General features: G+C 34.7%; 3 protein-coding genes across 3 annotated transcripts; 2 read left to right on the forward strand and 1 right to left on the reverse strand.

Annotated features, from left to right (window-relative positions):
- Positions 1-915: 915 nt before the first annotated feature.
- On the forward strand, positions 916-2316 carry LOC131659557 (uncharacterized). Its single transcript, XM_058928732.1, has one exon. The coding sequence runs from the start codon at positions 916-918 to the stop codon at positions 2314-2316; it is 1401 nt and encodes a 466-aa protein (XP_058784715.1).
- Positions 2317-6300: 3984 nt separating this feature from the next.
- Positions 6301-7332, forward strand: LOC131659558 (E3 ubiquitin-protein ligase CIP8-like). The gene has a single exon (XM_058928733.1). It carries the CDS (start codon positions 6301-6303, stop codon positions 7330-7332), a length of 1032 nt encoding a protein of 343 aa, XP_058784716.1.
- Positions 7333-7480: 148 nt separating this feature from the next.
- On the reverse strand, positions 7481-12394 carry LOC131659561 (protein TAB2 homolog, chloroplastic-like). Its single transcript, XM_058928734.1, has 7 exons — positions 12191-12394; positions 10693-10846; positions 8962-9013; positions 8644-8719; positions 8100-8238; positions 7860-8003; positions 7481-7759 (listed from the first exon to the last, which is right to left on the reverse strand). Exons 1-7 carry the CDS (start codon positions 12392-12394, stop codon positions 7497-7499), a joined length of 1032 nt encoding a protein of 343 aa, XP_058784717.1. The 3' UTR covers positions 7481-7496.
- Positions 12395-18409: the final 6015 nt, after the last annotated feature.

Raw genomic sequence — 18409 nt, forward strand, 5'->3', positions numbered from 1 at the left:
GAAGGCAGTTGAGGGTCGGAGAAACAACGTTCCGGTGAGAGTTATTGCTAAAGCCGTGAATAGTGGATCACGATTTCTCACTTTGGAAGGAGTTGATCAGGATATAAATGAGATTAATGAGGTTGCTATTACTGATAAAAATGAAGCGCGTATGCATGGGGAAAGTTCCAATATTATTACTTTAAATAATGTTGGGAAAAATAAAGGCATTAATGACAACAGTAATGTGCATGAGACTGTGCATGATGAGGGGAATATTGGTGATACTATGGCTCGTAAGGAGAATAACTTTAATGAGTTGATGACGTGGAATAAGAACACTGGAGATTTGACAAACAATCCTAATCAGGAAAAGATGGCAGCTATTTATGGGAGTGGGGGCAGGAGACAACGTCAGGAAAATCAGAAGAATCAATGTACCAAACAAAAATCAGCGAATAAACTGGCGACACGTGGAAGCATACATAATAAAGAAAAAGGAAGTGGAATTAGTACGTCTGGAGTAGAAGGATTAATGAGTAAGTTTAATATAGGGGACTCTCACTTGGCTACCACTTATGAAACTTTTAACCTTGTAAGGAAGTTGAATAATGAAAGTAATGGGGAGACGAAGCGTACTGATTTTAGTGATGAATTTTCTGGAGGGATTGGTGCTTCTGAATATTCTCATGAGAAAGAGGATATATCCCTTGATGAGCCACCAGATACAAATCATCTCAGTATTAAAAGACATCAATTTGTTTTTGGAGAGTATGATACTAGTTTGGATGAAACAAGAGATAAGGGTAGGGAAGGAAGTGACGATTGCCTGGAGGAATGTGAGGAGGAAGAAGTGGTCTGTGAAACTCTTTGATTGGGTTTGGACTAGATGTTTTTATTATTTTTTGTTTAATGATGATTACAAACAATAATATTATGGTGTGGAACTGCCGTGGTGCTGCCAGTAATGCGTTTTATCGTTATTGTAAGATTTATGTAGATAGATTCAAGCCGAGTATGCTAGTGATTGTGGAGACTAGATGTGACCCTAATATTATTACTAAATCTCTTATGAAGTTGGGATACGACACATTTAAGATTATTAGTAACTGGGGTTTTGCTGGAGGTATTGCTATGGCCTGGAAGTCTAATGCCATGGATGTTTTTATTCTTGAAAACAATGACCAATTTATTCATTCTAGAATTAAAATGGAAGATAGTAATCAGTGGTTTTTTACGGCTATTTATGCGAGACCTCAGGAGAATAGTAAGAAGATGCTATGGGATGATCTGAAGGAAATCTCCAATAATATGCGAGAGCCGTGGATGATGGCTGGAGATTTCAATGATATTGCATATGTTAGTGATAAAAGAGGTGGTGTGGCGCATTCTTTAAGTAGGTGCAAGAGATTACGGGATAGAATGGATATGTGCAAAGTGAGGGGTGTGGAGGCTAAGGGGCCAAAGTTCACTTGGAGAGGCCCTATATTTAGTGGTGGACAGCGGATCTATGAAAAATTGGATAGAGCCTTAAGCAATGATGATTGGAGATTGATGTTTCCTGACTCGTTTGTGAAGGTTTTGATGAGATTTGAATTCTCAGACCACCACCCGATTCTGATAAGCTTAAAAGAGGAGACTAGGAATGTGTATGAAAAGAAGTTTTGTTTTGAGAATGCTTGGCTTACTCATGAAACTTATGATTCCATGTTGAAATATAGTTGGAATACATGTGATAATATTGGCAATAATCTGAAGAGGGTTGTGGAGGGTATAAACAAGTGGAAGTTTGCTAATTTTGATACAATTAAGGAACAAAAGAAAGAGATAATGAGATGGCTTGAAGGAATCCAAAGGAATCTCCAGATGCATGATAATGTTGGGGGTATGAGAAGACTTGAGCATAAGCTTCAAAGAGAGTTAAGTTATCTTGTGAATCAAGAGGAACTTATGTGGCATCAAAGATCTAGAACAAAATGGCTTGTAGATGGTGATAGAAACACTAAATTTTACTATATGCAGATTGTTTCTAGATGGAAAAGAAATAGAATTCTAATGTTGAAAAATGATGATGGTGAATGGATTTCTGAGCAGGAGACTTTAAAGCAGCATTGCACCGAGTTTTATAAGAAACTTTTTGCGTGCCCTAGTCAATGGTGCACATGGTATCAGACTCCAGTTAGCTATCCAAAGCTTAGTATGGAGGATCTAAACCATTTGAATAAAGAGATTGTTATGGAGGAGTTTAAGCATGCTTTGTTCACGATGAAGCCGTGGAAGGCACCGGGCCGGATGGTTTTCCTGCAGGATTTTATCAAAAGGCTTGGGAAGTTGTAGGTGGGGACATGTTTGATTTTGTTCTAAAGGCCTGGCATAATCCTAGTATCTTGGCTGAGGTTAATAAAACAGATATTTGTTTAATCCCTAAAGTAGAGTATCCCCAGCGAATTGAGCAGTTCCGCCCTATTTCTCTTTGTAACACTCTTTATAAGGTTGTTACCAAAGTGTTAATGGGTAGGTTGAAGCCGTTTATGGCAAGTTTGGTTTTGCCTTTTCAAACTGGATTTGTGCCAGGAAGATCAATTCATGAAAATATAATTATTGCTAATGAAATTATCCATAGTATGAGTAAAAAGAAAGGTAAAAAATGCTATTTCGCTTTGAAGATAGATTTGGCCAAAGCTTATGACAGACTCAATTGGGAATTCATTTGGAGAACTTTACAAGAAATTAATCTACCGGATAGTATAATTAATCTGATTATGCATGGCGTTACGAGTGTGGAGACCAATGTGAACTGGAACGGCAATAGGAACGAGTTCTTTAAGCCTCGTAAAGGAATTCGCCAAGGAGATCCTATTTCTCCTTATCTATTTGTGCTTTGCTTGGATAAGTTGTCACATTTGATTGAGCATGCTGTGGTGAGAAAGAAGTGGAAGCCGTTTCGTGTTGGAGTGAATGGTGTTGGTATTACACACCTGATGTTCGCTGATGACTTACTGCTGTTTAGGGAGGCAACGGAAACTCACATAGACTGTGTGAAGCAAACCTTGGATGATTTCTGCAGCATGTCTGGTCAAGAAGTCAGTATGGAGAAATCGAGTATGTTGTTCTCGAGTAATGTCTCTCGTGGACTTCGTTCGAAACTTTGTCATAGGTCTGGTTTTAAAGAAACCAAATGCTTTGGCAAGTACCTGGGGATTCCCTTAAAGGCTCAAGCTTTGAGAAAAGGAGATTTTAACTACGTCATTGAACAAATTTCGCAGAAGCTTACTACTGGAAAACTAGACTTCTTTCTTTTGCAGGTAGAGTTACACTCTCCAAGAGTGTTATGGAAGCCATCCCGATATATCCCATGATGACAAATATGTTACCGAAGGCCTGTGTTAAGGAGATTCAAAAGTTGCAGAGAGCTTTTATTTGGGGTGATACTGATCTTAAAAGGAAGCATCATGCGGTTAGTTGGGAGACTGTCACCTCGAGTAAATGTGATGGTGGACTAGGGCTGCGAGATCTTAACACTATGAATCAAGTGTGCATCATGAGACTTGGAAGTAAAATTATGAATGGTGAGGAGGACTTGTGGTGTAGAGTGCTGAAGGGAAAGTACAAGATTATGGATGTCACGAAGGATCTCAAAGCGAAAAGTACGGATTCTAATATGTGGAAAGCCATAGTGAAGACTGCCCCTACTTTGCTGGATATTGGGAAGTGGAACATTGGAAATGGAGAAAGTATTAGTGCTTGGAGGGATAGTTGGGTGTATATAGGTAGTTGCATTATAGATAAGAATATTGACATTCCTTGCCATATGACTAATATGAAAGTGTGTGATCTGGTGAAGAATGATGGTGATTGGGACTGGAATATATTAGAATGGCTGCCTCAGGATATCAAGCAACATATTGCTTCTATTCATCCGCCTCTGGTTGATATTGGTGAAGATAACTTCGAAGTTGCTACTACAGACGATGGCCCTTTTTCTATAAGCAATATTTATAAGTATTTGAGGGAGAAGAATGACCCAATTATGGGGCAGCATTGGTGAAGGATCTGGACGTTGCATGTTCCTGAAAGAATTAAAAGCTTTGTTTGGTTGTTGAATCCTGATAGGCTGCTGACTGGGGAGAGGATGCAGCAGTTTGGCATTGGCAATGTGGATTGTATCTGGTGTGGAAAGTATTTGGAGAGCACTCTACATGTTTTTAGAGATTGTATCCATGTGAAACAAATGTGGGATATGATGATTCCTATTGATGTGGCGCAGGATTATTATTCTATGGATCTACAGAATTGGCTGCACTTTAATATGGAGGTTAACACTTCAGCCAGTTTTAAATGTGATGGTGATTGGCCTGAATTTTGGGCCACAGCATGCCATGCTGTCTGGGAATGGAGGAATAGAGCTATGCATGATGATAATTGTCGTGGGCCTGTTGATTTGCTTGGTGAGATTAATTCGAAAACTCGTGATTATAAAGTTGCTGCGAGGAATAATTGTATAATGGAAAGGGACAAGATTAATATGCTAGTTAGGTGGTATGTTCCTGATAAAGGCTTTGTTAAGCTAAATGTTGATGGTGCACACTCTGCTAATAGTGGCTCTGGCTGTGGGGGAATAATTCGCGATGAGCATGGGAAGTGGTGTGGTGGGTTTTCTAAAAGTGTGGGCAACTGCAGCCCTTTGATTGCGGAGCTATGGGGTATTCTTGATGGATTGAAATTGGTGGTGCAACAAGGTTTCAAGCATGTGATCATCGAATCGGACTCTAAAGAAGCTGTGGAGATTAGCAATAAGCTGAGTAAGAATAAGTTAGTTAACGGTAATTTAGTCCGACAAATTTATAGTTGGATGAGTAAATTAGAGAAAGTGGAGATTCGGCATATTTATCGCGAGATGAATAGTTGTGCTAATTGTTTGGCTCTGCATGGAAAAAGCTGGGAGTTGGGTATCTCTATTTTTTGAACATGCCTTGTTGGCTTAGTGATAATTTTGTAAAAGATTCAAAGGGTGTCTGGTATTCTAGAATCGGGTGTGGTTAGTTCTTTTTGTGTGTCGGGCTTAGGCCCTCCCTTTTACCCAAAAAAAAAAGATTACATAAATAAATAAATAAAAAGATGATAATCTTTTATTTTTATGCTTTAAATTACTATCGTTTTAGTATATATTTTTTAAATGAATGTCATTCTCATTTTTCAAAATAAAAATAATTACTATTTTTTCTACTATACTCTTTAATCATTATTCTTTAAACTACTTGAAACGTATTAATAAGATTAATTTAATAAATATGTAATATTGTATGACAATATTTTTTTTAATTAGTGTGCAAAAATCATAAACCAATGTCATTGTAAAATATATGTATTTCGTCTTTAAATTCAAAGTCCATTTATATAAATTATGTTAATTAAAAATTGATATAATAGAAATACAGTTTATATTGTCATATAAAATATACAGTTAAATCATAACACTGTTAATTTTTATAGATATTTGATTTTTTCTTTAAATCACATATAAAATATTGATATATAAAATATTTCTTTTTTAAAATATTGTGATGACAGAGTAAAATATTTAGAGTAAAATATTTTATACTGACACTACATAAGGTGTTTATCAAATATTAAATTCAGATAAATTTTATTACAATTGATTTTACCTTTACAAATTTAAAAATTCAGATTTTTTTAATTAAAAATTCAGATAAATTTAGAAATATTGATATATAAAATATTTCTTTTTTTTTCATTAAAAATTCAGATAACAAATATTAAATTTGATTACAATTGATTTTACCTTTACAAATCTAATCGTTAAAGAATAAAAAGTCAAAATTTTATATCAGAATATTTAGTATAGATTGTAAAAATACATACATTGATTTCTTCATTAATGCATTTAAATCGTAATCTCTACAATACTATACTAGTAGATTGTTAAAAAAATATACCAATATAAAAAAGATATAAAAAAATATTTCCGAATCTTTAATGTATTCCCATCATTAATGCATTTATATTCAAAAAAAATGTCTTTTAAATTCTAAAATTCAAAACATCTTATATTTAGCCAAGAAAATAGTAATATTGTTTAGTTTATTTACAAATTAAAAATAAAGATATTTTTTAAGATATTCTCAGCAACAAATCTTTTTCTCCAAGTTTCCACCCATCAAGTAATTTGTTATATATACATTAGTTCATTCAAGATCATCACTTTATACTTCCTACTTGTATCGTTTCAAAACTGAAAAAACTCCACAAGGTGCTTTGTTCAACATTTTTTAGTATTCTAAGTTTCTTTAAAGTTCATCCATGGATGAATATTATTGTAAGGCATATCTAGATATGTCTTCAATAGATGTATTACGCGACAATGATCCGTATCTACATATAGAATTCGATTACACGACTACTCGTGTTTCAAGCGATGAAATGAATTCATCTTTAAGCGATACTATACATTATAACTTTTCATATGTGTCCGAAGATAGAGTGATCCGAAAAGCTACCATTGTATCATGGCTTTCTGAAGTGGGTGTTCCTGAAGATGCTTTTGCATTGGTGGTAGAAGAAATTTCGCAATGTGTTAGTGAGATGGGTAGTGGGATGTATAAGAACTTGAGGGATCTCTTTATTCAAGTTGATTTTTCTGTTACACGTAATTCTAAAGAGTGTGATGAAGATGAAGAGAGCAATTGTTTGGACAAGAATGAAGAGGAAATGAAAGTTGAAGAAGATGAAGATAACCATAATAAAGATGAATGGAGTTATAGATGGGAAGAGGAAGAAATGGAGATTGAAGTACAAGATAATGGGTTGACTCCAACTGATACATGGACTTTTGTTGAAGATGATCACGGTGAAAACGAGTATGGAGATGAATGGGACTCTTATTGGGATGAGGAAATGAGAATAGAAGAAGATAATAGATCGGTTATTGAAGTTGAAGTTGATGATGATTATAGCTTCGATATTGAAGTTGAAAATGATGATGATTATAGCTTCGATATTGAAGTTGAAAATGATGATGATTATAACTTCGATATTGAAGTTGAAAACGAAAATGATGAAGATCAATGGAACTATGGTTGGGAAGAGGTAATCGGAATTGAAGAAGAATATATTAGGTTTGTTCCTGCGGCGCCGTCATGCATTGAAGGATTGAAGATGGTAACAATCGAAGAAGCGGAAAAATGTACTATTTGTCACGAAGATTTTAATGTTGGTGTTTGTATGCCATGTTCGCATATGTTTCATACGAACTGTATTAAGGAATGGTTGAATGTAGGCAACTCTTGCCCTTTATGTAGATTTCAGCTACCTACTAGTAGCACAGATGAATAATAAGTGATTTTTTTGTGATGTTTAATGAATGTGTGTTTATTTTTAAGTCAATCAATAAGTGTTTATTAATATTTGAGTGATAAAATTCTTAGTATAAATCACTTACTAAAAAACTGAAAAAAAATTGTTATATGTTTTGTTCTGTGAATATTGTGTGGCAATAATTATACAGGAGGAGGAGGAGGCAAGTCTAGCAAAAGCCAGAAGCCAACACAATTTTCAGAATCTAACTCATCTTGGATTGCAAGGAAATGCAATCCTCCAGAAGCTTTCTTGGCTGCTTCCCATGCTTCAGCTTCTTTAGTCGATGCAGGACTTTTCTGATACGTCGCGTATACATAGCGAGTCGAAATCGCAACTGAAAGTGTCAGGTTAGCGCGAGCAGTGTCTGCTTCAATGGCACAAAGCTCCAATCCATTCATAAAAGCTGCGGAATTAAATGATTACAAGAAGCATATTTAGCTATGATATCGTACGCGTCAAAAGTGTAGTTAAACGCGTATATATGAAAAATGAAGTTTTTTTACCTGATAATATTTTAGCACGAGAAGATGCGACAGCGAGTCCTGGGATCAACGTCTTCTCGTCAATGTCAATGCCTAATAAATCAAGATCTAGCCCGGAACCATAGCCAAATCTTTCTTCTGAGGCCGAGGCCTCTTCGCGGACAGCTTTAAAATAGGTAATTGAAAGTAAGAGACAATTATAAACAAACCATGTCATGCAATTGTGAAACAAACAACGTAAAAGCGGACAAATTTCTCTACCTGAGTAAGGTAACTGAACAAACGCCCATCTTTCACCAAAAAGATCTTCGGGAAGTTTCGTGGGAAAGGGATTGTCTAATGGCAAAAGACAGTGTTTGAAGTTGCAGACCTCATAATTGATCAGCCACAACACAACACAGTGGCCATCATAATTGCTTTATTGCTAGCACACTGTCGATTTTCCAAAGCATATCAACATCAAAACATCATATGCTTGTTGACTCAACAAGCATTTGGCCTTTTTCAACGCTAATACAAATAAGCCACACATCAATCCACCACAACAGCAAATTCGCAATGCAACTACAACTCTACAGCCTTAATTTAAAACCTCAGTAACGGATTTTGCATACAAAACCTATTATCCGAACCTATTTTCGCAACCTTCACCTGATGAACAAGTTAAGCTTTTCAATCCAAGGTTTGTCATGGACATTTCAAGACCACTTAGGTTTATATAATAGTGTATCAGTTTGTCATTCATTCAGAAAACTAACTCATTTCTATCAACAAGCAAAACTTATAGAGTTTTCTGTAGAATCATACTCACCCGTTTACTCGGAAGAGCTCTCATACCAAGCTCCTTACATGCTTTCGTAATAATCGTCTGCATCTGTGCCCTACAAAGCAACAAAACTACACTTAACCAATATTTCTCCTCACTCTAACATGAACACCAAGCAAAATAATGCCTTAAGCTAGCATTAAGCAGATACAATATAACAAGATGCGATAATAATATAACAGATACACCATTTTTTGTATACATACTCTATACATTATAGAAATCAAGCTTCATTAGGTCAGATTATGTATGTGTTATCTAACATGGTGAAAGTAAATTATATGCATCTTATATGACCTTGCAACCACAAACGTAATCAATCCAACACTGTCACAAGTGGCACAGACACCTGACACGATACTGACATGTAATCACCAAATAAATGAAAAACGTGTGTTGATATAAATATGACATGAGTCGGATACTAGACAGTAGACACACTTTCAATTCAAGGGGTCAATGATACACATAGATAACAACCGATCAAAAACTCACAATAGATATTTGTGTGTATAGTTATCCAATTTGATATGCAGATGACATGAAATTATCCGCTGTGTCCACAGTTTGTTCTTGAGTACTAGTCCTGTTGTTTGCACTTGCACAGGTGTTAACCTTAGATGATGATGACGATGATCCTGCAAGTGGATGGAAAATGACAAGTTTTATAAACACCGAACATCCATGAAACATTGACACAGATACAGACACAATACTTGCAAACCGATAATATTTTTAGACAGGAAAATAATTGAATGTAAACACACGTTTAAGCGTTGAATTCTAACATATATCAAACATCAAACATACCTTCAATCAGAAGTATCACAGTCAACTTTTCCCTTAAGTTGAACCAAAGTGTTCCTCAACCTTAACAATTCCGCTTCAAGTAGCGCCTGCCCTTGTAATCTCCTCATAAGTTGTTGATTCACAAGTTTCGAACTTCTTAACTTCTTCCTCCAAATAAGCCGTCTGCGCCTTCTTCTTCTCCCTATACTTTTTAACAGCTTCACTATTACCAGAAATTCTTTTCGGCCTTGAATAAGCCGATGCAGACTCAATTATGGTCGCATTGCAGCTCAAATCAAATTCCCGGTCCTTTATTTAAGACTGCTGCAATTAGTTGTTGTAGAATATATGCAAAGAAGCATATTCCTAGGACAAAAATAGTCAAAAATATTCATTTGAGTGGTTCTGATCAAAGAATATATAAGTAAATGACTGAAAAATTGCAATTTAGATGATAAAGGAAAGCTAAAGCGTTTCTCAAACCAGCTTAATTGACATAACTAAAGACTAAACAAATAAAAAATCAAACATATTATTGAGTATGGTTCAAGGTACTATCGTAAATTCACCTGTAGAATTATATATATGACTTGTAACAATATTTTATTGCAGAACTATAGTTGGTTTATAGTTGCAGAGGTAAGTACCATGAGTCGAACTGCATTAACAAAAATCGATCAGTTCATTGTCTTTTACTTCTTTTTTTATTTTATTTTATGCCAAACAGACCTATTAATGACCATGTTTTAAAGAGTGGTCGCTGTGACCATTATAGCCCCGTCACAATTTATATTTAAAGAATCATGGTCAAATACGACTTATGAAGCACGGACACTGGAAACACGACATAGACTCTGATATATCGACGTCGGTAATAATTTAAAAAAATAAATAAGTTAAATATAATCATAAATGTTGGTGTTGGTTTCGGACACAGACACTGAAACTGACCCCGAGGCAAACACACTTTTTTTCAGAGGTTTTGGTGCTACAAGAAATATGACTAATGACTAATGCGACATTACACCCCGCGACTCAACTACCAGTCGTATACCTTTAGTTAAAGACCTAATATGAACCCTGACTAATGACTTGTTTCTAGATTGTTTGATTATAAGAACATCATGGTAATAGAAAATACAAAAAATATATATGTTACTGACACTTAAGGTTGGTGTTTGAGTGTGCAAAATGTTAACTTGTTTCATTGAGAGAGTGGCGGAGAGGTTAAAAAGTCACAATATGTCGACATTATATTTGTTATACTATTAATAACATTATTAGGAAAATACTTAGTATACTGAAGTGAAGGAGATTTATCACAAACAACAAGCTCCCAGAGTTTCTTTCCTTTAGCATCAAGAATGGGTCTAAAACAGACCCAAACCCCCAGCTTAATATCATGGTTAAGATAACATGTTTCAGCAGTTTAAGTAATTGAAGGAGTCCTTGCACTCAAATGTTGCTTTCTTAAACTACACATTTAATAACTTGTTTTTGACTGATGTGTGACAACATATGAATGTTCTAAGCCTAATATAATTCACAAGTTGGAATCATCAAAGAGAGAGAAACAAAAAAGAAATCAATTATATTAAATTATTAAAGTGAATATCCACATAAGAGGCTCAACAAACTTGAATTATATTCATTACTTGCACAAAAAGTAACTTAACAAACTGTAACCAACATTTGAATCAAGTACTCCCTCCGTCCCAAATTATAAGAGAAATTCACTTTTTAAATTTATTGAATAATTAGTGTATTTGGTCTATATATATAGACTAGATCCATTAATTATTCAATGAATCAAAAAAGTGAATTTCTCTTATAATTTGAGACAGAGTGAGTAAGTCCTTTCAAACCAGGATTACAACTCAAGTTTGAAAAAGAAAGAAAAGAATGATGTTAAAGAGATGTTGAAAACTCTCGGATCATTGTCAGATAGAAAGTTTGATGTTAAATCGAATTCCAAATAAAATAAAGGTTCAAACAACAACTTATAGAAGGGAGAATTAAATCAATTTGAAGAGAATGACTATTGTTAATTGTCTCCATATAATTTCTTTTTTTTTCAAGAATATTTTTTTGTCTGATTGTAAAATATAAGTTTTTTTCACAAGTGGAAAAAGGAAAAGAAAAAATTAAATAAAATTGTCCAAAAATAAATTCTCACTAACATCAACTAGTAGAAGAATAATAATTTTAACGGCAGGCTCCGTGAAAGACTAATACACGACATCATCACAAACAGGGGCGGATCTATAGCCCAGCCAGCCCGGGCACGCGCCCGGGCTCAATCCCTCCTTTCGTTATATACTCCCCCACCTAATAGTCGATTTTTAGACAATACCAGGGGCAAAATTAATAATTTTTAGACAAAATATAGGGCAAAATTAGTAAAAACAGGGGGCAAAATTTTTAGACAAAATCAATGGCAAATTTTTTAGACAAAATCAAGGGCAAAATTAGTAGAAACAGGGTATAAAATTAGTAAAAATAAAGTGTAAAATTTTTGCCCAGGCTCCCTAAAATTTCTGGCTCCGCCACTGATCACAAATCTCATATTTTTATTAGATAGCCAGCACAAACATTTCTCTCAGGGTATAAAATAGTTGAACTTGTCATTTTTTAAATAAAAACTCTTTAATGTTGTGCAAAATTGTGACACAATAATGTCAAATATTAATAGACTCTTGAGATAAATTTGATAGTAGAGTTGGAGTCAAAATAATACATGGTTTTTAATGCCAAATTCCTTGGGCTTCCGCAATCCATGATATATCGCTATCAATTCAGCACGAAGGATGTTAGAATAGTCAATATTACCCGCAAAACCGTAAACCCAAGCACCAAAATCCGAGACACTAGGATTATCGAGTCTACTGCCATCAACTTTCAAAATCATATTACTAACTTTGTATGCATTCCACTTAATCATTCTTATTGATGAGACCGATTATGCTTGGAAAAACATTTACATAGTAGATTTAGCAAAATTATGACGATTTTCAAAGTATAGGAAGATATCATTTCATTTGTGATGTGAATTAACACATAACAACTGATCACCAATATGCAGCAGATATAAAATTCTCCTCACTTGTAGGAATCTTGAGGATCAACAAAAAATATGAAATGACAAATCAAGCAAGGCACAAAAGAACACCGATATTTTAACGTGAAAACCCCCTCAATATGAGAGTAAAATACCACGAGCGGTTCAAACCAAAGAAATAGCTCCACTATAATCAAACGAATACAAGAGATTCTTGAAGTGATTCGCAAGCTATTACGAACAACCACAGATCACAAAAAGTAAACAACCTTACAAATAAGATAAAAATTTTGAAAAATTTACCCAAATATATAGCTTCATTGCGAAGCAGATATCTCTTAGCTTAGACATTGTTTGAAATTCTAAACCTTCAAAAGTTAGATACATGTGTTGCAAACTTGCCCTCCAAATTTGAGCTTGAACTGACAATTAACAAATAGGGGATCGTAAATATAGTGAGACTGGTTGCAAAAAACGAAAATAGGTTTCTCTTCTCTTTTCTCCCTTTTGAATCTTAATTTTCTCTCTATCTCTCTCAACCCTAAATTGATTTTCTCCACTTAAATAAGTGAGAAAATAGGTTAATCATATTTGTGTCTTTTTCCACATAGAAAGGGAGTCCAAACCTAACAAATATCCCTTTCACAATTATGTGAAGGAAATCGTCAAACTGACGATATCACAACAAGTTTTAAATTTTTCTTTTGGTAACGTTTTAGTTATCTTATCAGAAAAATTATCATTTGTATGAAATTTAGCTAACTCCAACAACTTAGCATCCAAAACATCACGTATCCAATGTTATCTCACGTCAATGTGTTTGGACCTATTATGAAAAATTAGATTCTTAACAAGATGAATAGCACTTTGACTGTCAAAAATAAAATGCATTTTTCTTGAACAAAACCAAGCTCCTGCAAAAATTTCTTTAATCACAGTAACTCTTTGATTGCTTCGGTAATAGAAATGAACCCAACGTATATTGCTACACACTTTTGCAATATGAACTGCCAAGTCATAACTCCCCCTGCCAATCTTATCATGTATCCTGAAGTAGACTTTATGGAATCAATGTCTCTAGCCATATTAGAGTCAGAGTACCCCCACTAGCGTAGGTTTATCTCCTCCAAAGCAAATCCTTCCATTTTGGGCGTCAATAATCGATTATCAGATGTATCTAATCAATTAACTATTCGATTAGACGAATTAAATTTTCTCCAAAATATAGAGATTCTCTATCATTTTTCACATTCAGATTACGTGAAAAACCTCACTTTTCATTTCTGTCACCATTTTTCTAAATCTTCCAGCTTTTCATATATTTAGCCATAGTGCTTCAAGAGTGTTCTTAATGTTGAAAACGTGACTCCACACACAAAAGGGGAAATAAAATGTTAGGATTCAGAAAAACTAAGTTGGAAAAACTTTTGTGATTATTTTTCAGAGTTTAAAAACATTTTACAAAATAGCAACGGAAAGTAAAAATGCGAACAATAAAAAGTTAAGGGAAAGAGAAGTGACACCGGGAATGTATATAGGTTCATTTAAGAAGACTGAATCATGTCCCTAATATTTGATCTTGAGAGTATCCAGTATTACTTAAGAGCTTTAGTAGGTTAAACTCTCGCACCCTCTTACACAAGAGAAAATGAAGTTTCGGGCTAATATTCAACCAAATAACGACCACCAGAGAGAAGCAGTTAGTCTTTCTTCCAAACACAAACTTGAGAAGAGAAGCGTTTAATCTTACTTATAAACATTAGCTTAAAAGGGTTACTTCCCAAGCTAAATCGAGTGTGTGATTATGATGGGATTTGGGGAAAAGGTATCGCATGCACAATAGGATCCATCGGGTGCGCGATTATGAGTTGGCAGAGCATTGTGTACACGATCTGGAGCATCGTGTGCACGATGGGTGATTTGTTCCCATGTTTTTGTTGTTAAAAGGAGAAATAAACTTTTGGAAGGGTTTTGATTTTTGCATACGAGAGAGTGATAGCCATGAGAATTTTAGTGTGATTTTGGAGACCTTGGGAGTTATTTGAGACAAATTTCTCCTTGGATTTTCATGTATTCTTCATATAACTCATGGAAATTCTTTGCTACACTATGAGTAGATAATTTTTTTTTATTATGTCTTTGAGATGAAACTAATTGTACTCTATTGGATCATATGAATGTTTGATTCTATTTGAAGGTTTTAATTTTTTTTAATTATTACTCAATTATTCTTATTCGTAATGCTCTTTGTATATTGGCGAACGTGCAAAATGGGATTAGATTAATAGAGATTATTGGTCAAAGTAAGATTTTGAACCTGGCTTATCTAGAACTAAAGAGAGCTTTTAAATCGGGCTTACTAACAAATCAAAGTGAGATTTTAAAGCGGGTTGATCTCGAACCGAAGTAAGATTTTGACCAGGTTGATCTTATGAACTGAACCGACGACTTAGAAACTAAAACCCCAAAACCAATGCTTTTAAAGGTTATAGATTTGAACCTAAACAAACAATTCCTTAAGGAGAAATTATTCAACCAAGAGAGAAATTACTCCTTGTGAATTTACAATAATGCTTTTTCCAGAATACAAAAACTCCTCACAAAATAAAAAGGACTTTCTCAAAGCGCTGCGGCTAAAATAAAGTGAGAGAAAGTGAAAAATATTTTAGAAAGAGACCGATTTGTTACCGTTCATTAAGACACTGTCACAAACGTTTAAAGATGACTTTTGCACTAACCTAATGGATTGTGTTTGAGTGCCAATCGATTGGACAATTCAAAACTTTGTCCAAAACTTTTTGATAGTTCCTGATTCAACTGGCACGACCCAAAAACATGTTTAGGGATATTTTATTAAGAAAAAATGGATTACAATTTTTTTATTATGTGTGATTTAGCCTTAAACTTTACAACAACAAAACATCCCTTGTGTTTTTGCAACACACGGTTCACTTATACCTGACTTGGTGAGCTTTCATCACTTCCACTCTTTTGATTTTGAAGCTTCAAGACTTGTTAGTTAAATCAATCATATAGAAAATAACTTGAATTCTTTTTGGATGTGAGGCTTGAGATTTATTCAACTTAAGTATTATCATGAAAGGATGTTTGTGGTGATCACCAAACCCTAACTTGTTTGCTTCCATCTTTAACTGATTTTCATGCTTTAATACTTGTAGGTTGTCATACAGGTTGTATCATCAAAGACTCCTTTTAGTTGTCAACATCAAAAACACAATATCAAGTTTTAATCACTTTTTTAAGTACCCTGCAAAGCATGGTTCCACACTTAAGCCTGATGAGGAACTTTGTTTTAGGCGAGGGCTTATTTATAAATTTACCAAGATTATAGTTTTCTTTTGTGTAATAATTCTTCCTTAGAAAGTAATTGTTTTAGTCAGAAGCTAAACCATTGAAAAAAGATTTTTTGTATTTTGGGAATTAACTTAAGTCTCCATTTTGGTTCATGAGTTGTGCCATTGAATAAAAGCTCTCTTTTGGATTCATGAAGAATAACCATAGAAAAATATTCACATTAGTTCTTGAGCTTAGCCCGATCAAACGCTCTATAGATTTGAGATTAGTATGGTATACAATTTCTCTCAATTTTTTAGTTCAGCATGTGCAAAAGATCAATAAGTTCGAGATGATCCAGGTAAAAATCTTAATTCCTTTCGTCGTCCGCCCGTGTAAAACCTTGGTACGATTTGGAGGATATCCAACTCAAAACTCCAGCTTGGTTCGAGATCAGCTCTGATCTTTCTTTGGAGTGAAGACTAACCGCTTTGTTCCTTTGTTTGATGTTTGGTTGGAAGTTAGCTTGGAACTTCATTTTCTTTGTATAATGGGGTTCATGGGATTAACCTTTTAAAAGCTCTTCAGTATTATTGGATACTCTCAAGATCAGTTCTTGGAGAGAGAAGTAGGTCACTTAATTAAGATCAAACCTCTATAAATCTCTAGAGTTATCTCTCTTTCGTGAACTCTTTTACTTTACGCTTATTTTCCATTTCATATCCAAACATTTTTAATTTTCTTTCAAACTCTACTTTATAATATAATTTTGTTTTAAACTATTGTTTTTCAAACATCCATAATTCACCCCTCCTATTTATGGAGTCACCTGTTCAACATAGACTTTCTACCACGTGTTTTGTGGTGCTTCGCTAATTACACTGGCAACTTCTGGTTGGGCATAAATGTTTTCTTTAGACAACCTACCCAAGGAGAAGGAATAATAGAAGAACAAGTGTGAAACAACTATCTGTGAGCAGACTACTCTTCAAGAAAATGTGCCAAAGCTTCAAGAGGAGTCGGAGAAGTCCCAAATAGAATTACGGGAGTGGAAGAAAGAGACATAGAATATGGCTATCCTAAAAAAAGAGGTAGAAACTCATGACGCTCATACTGATATTTGTCGCTCCCGGGATTTTCATCCAAGTACAAGCGCGAAAGTGGCGCAAAAATAGAGTCGTCATCCGTGTATATTTATCCTAAGAGAGGAAAAGGAAACATAGAGTAAAATTGAGGGAAGGAAAAGCAAGGTCATCGCGAACCAAGAGATTTACTCTAATCATTCTTCTCTAAGGATTTCTTGAGAGGTTGTGTTTTTTATTAAGCTAAAGCTAGATTTTAAATGGGTCACAATTCAACTCCCCCTTCTCGTGACTTCTCTAGTTACTTCGTACAACTGTCCAAAAAATCATATAATCATATTGCTAACTTAAAGTAGTAAAATCTGATTGAATCTTAATAAAAAAACTCTCCAAAACACATCACTCTGGCCTGTTGAGCAATGCCCTAGATGTCTTACCTATATGATAGGACATTGCATCCAGCATGTGTCCCTTTTGCACCAGAAAAACAGATTGACACAACTGAGCAATATTGAACACTTCTCCTTGTTGTTGTTTTGCATAATATAGTCAATCCAAAAAGAAATAACAAATTTATTCAAGCCGTCAACATCCCATTTAACTCATTGACCTCCTTTTTTTAGTAGGTGCCTCCATCTGAATGATAGCGCCTCACACTTGTCTGGATTTTCTTTTATTACTCTTTTTGTTGGATAAAAACCCATAAAACTGATGGCTCTCACCCCGAATGTGCATTTTTTTTGGATTGAACTTCATATTACACTATCAGAATGTTTGAAAAACTCGAGCAAGGTGTTAATAGTGTAACCCTTCTTTGTTGGACTTGGCAATCATATCATCCATATACACCTCTATCGTTCATCCTATTTCTTCCTTAAAAACCTTATTCATCTTCCTTTGATATGTTTCTCTTGCATTTTTCAAACTAAATGGAATTACATTGTACGGGTAGTTAGCTTGCTCGGTGATGAAAATGGTCTTCCTTCTGTCTGGCTCATACATTGGTATCTGATTGTATCCGTAGTATGCATCCATAAATTTGAGAAGCTTGTATTGGTCAAGCTATCAATAAACTTATCTATTCTTGGGAATGGATATGAGTCCTTATGGCATGCTTTGTTCATATCAATATAACATATGCACATTCTAAATTTTCTTGAGGCTTTCTTGACCAACACCATATTAGATTGCCACTCCATTTATTTCACCTCGGAGATAAAATTAGCATACAATAGACTTGGGACTGTCCTTGCTATTGCCTCTGCCTTCTCAAAAAACTACCACTTTCTCCTTTACAACACGTATCGGGCGCCAGAATCAACGTTCACATGGTGGCATGCCACACTAAGATCTATTCTCGGAATCTCGTGGGGTGAGATAGCAAAGAGATCAGTGTTGGATCTCAAACATTTTACTAATGCTTCCTTTACTTCAACTGGTAGGGCTTCTATCTTGACTGACCTCATCGAACTATCGTCTAACTAGAAAGTCTCGAAGTCTCAGTCCAGAACCAGTTTTAGGA

This window comes from Vicia villosa, linkage group LG3 (assembly GCF_029867415.1).
Source record: "Vicia villosa cultivar HV-30 ecotype Madison, WI linkage group LG3, Vvil1.0, whole genome shotgun sequence".
Taxonomy (NCBI): Eukaryota; Viridiplantae; Streptophyta; class Magnoliopsida; order Fabales; family Fabaceae; genus Vicia; species Vicia villosa.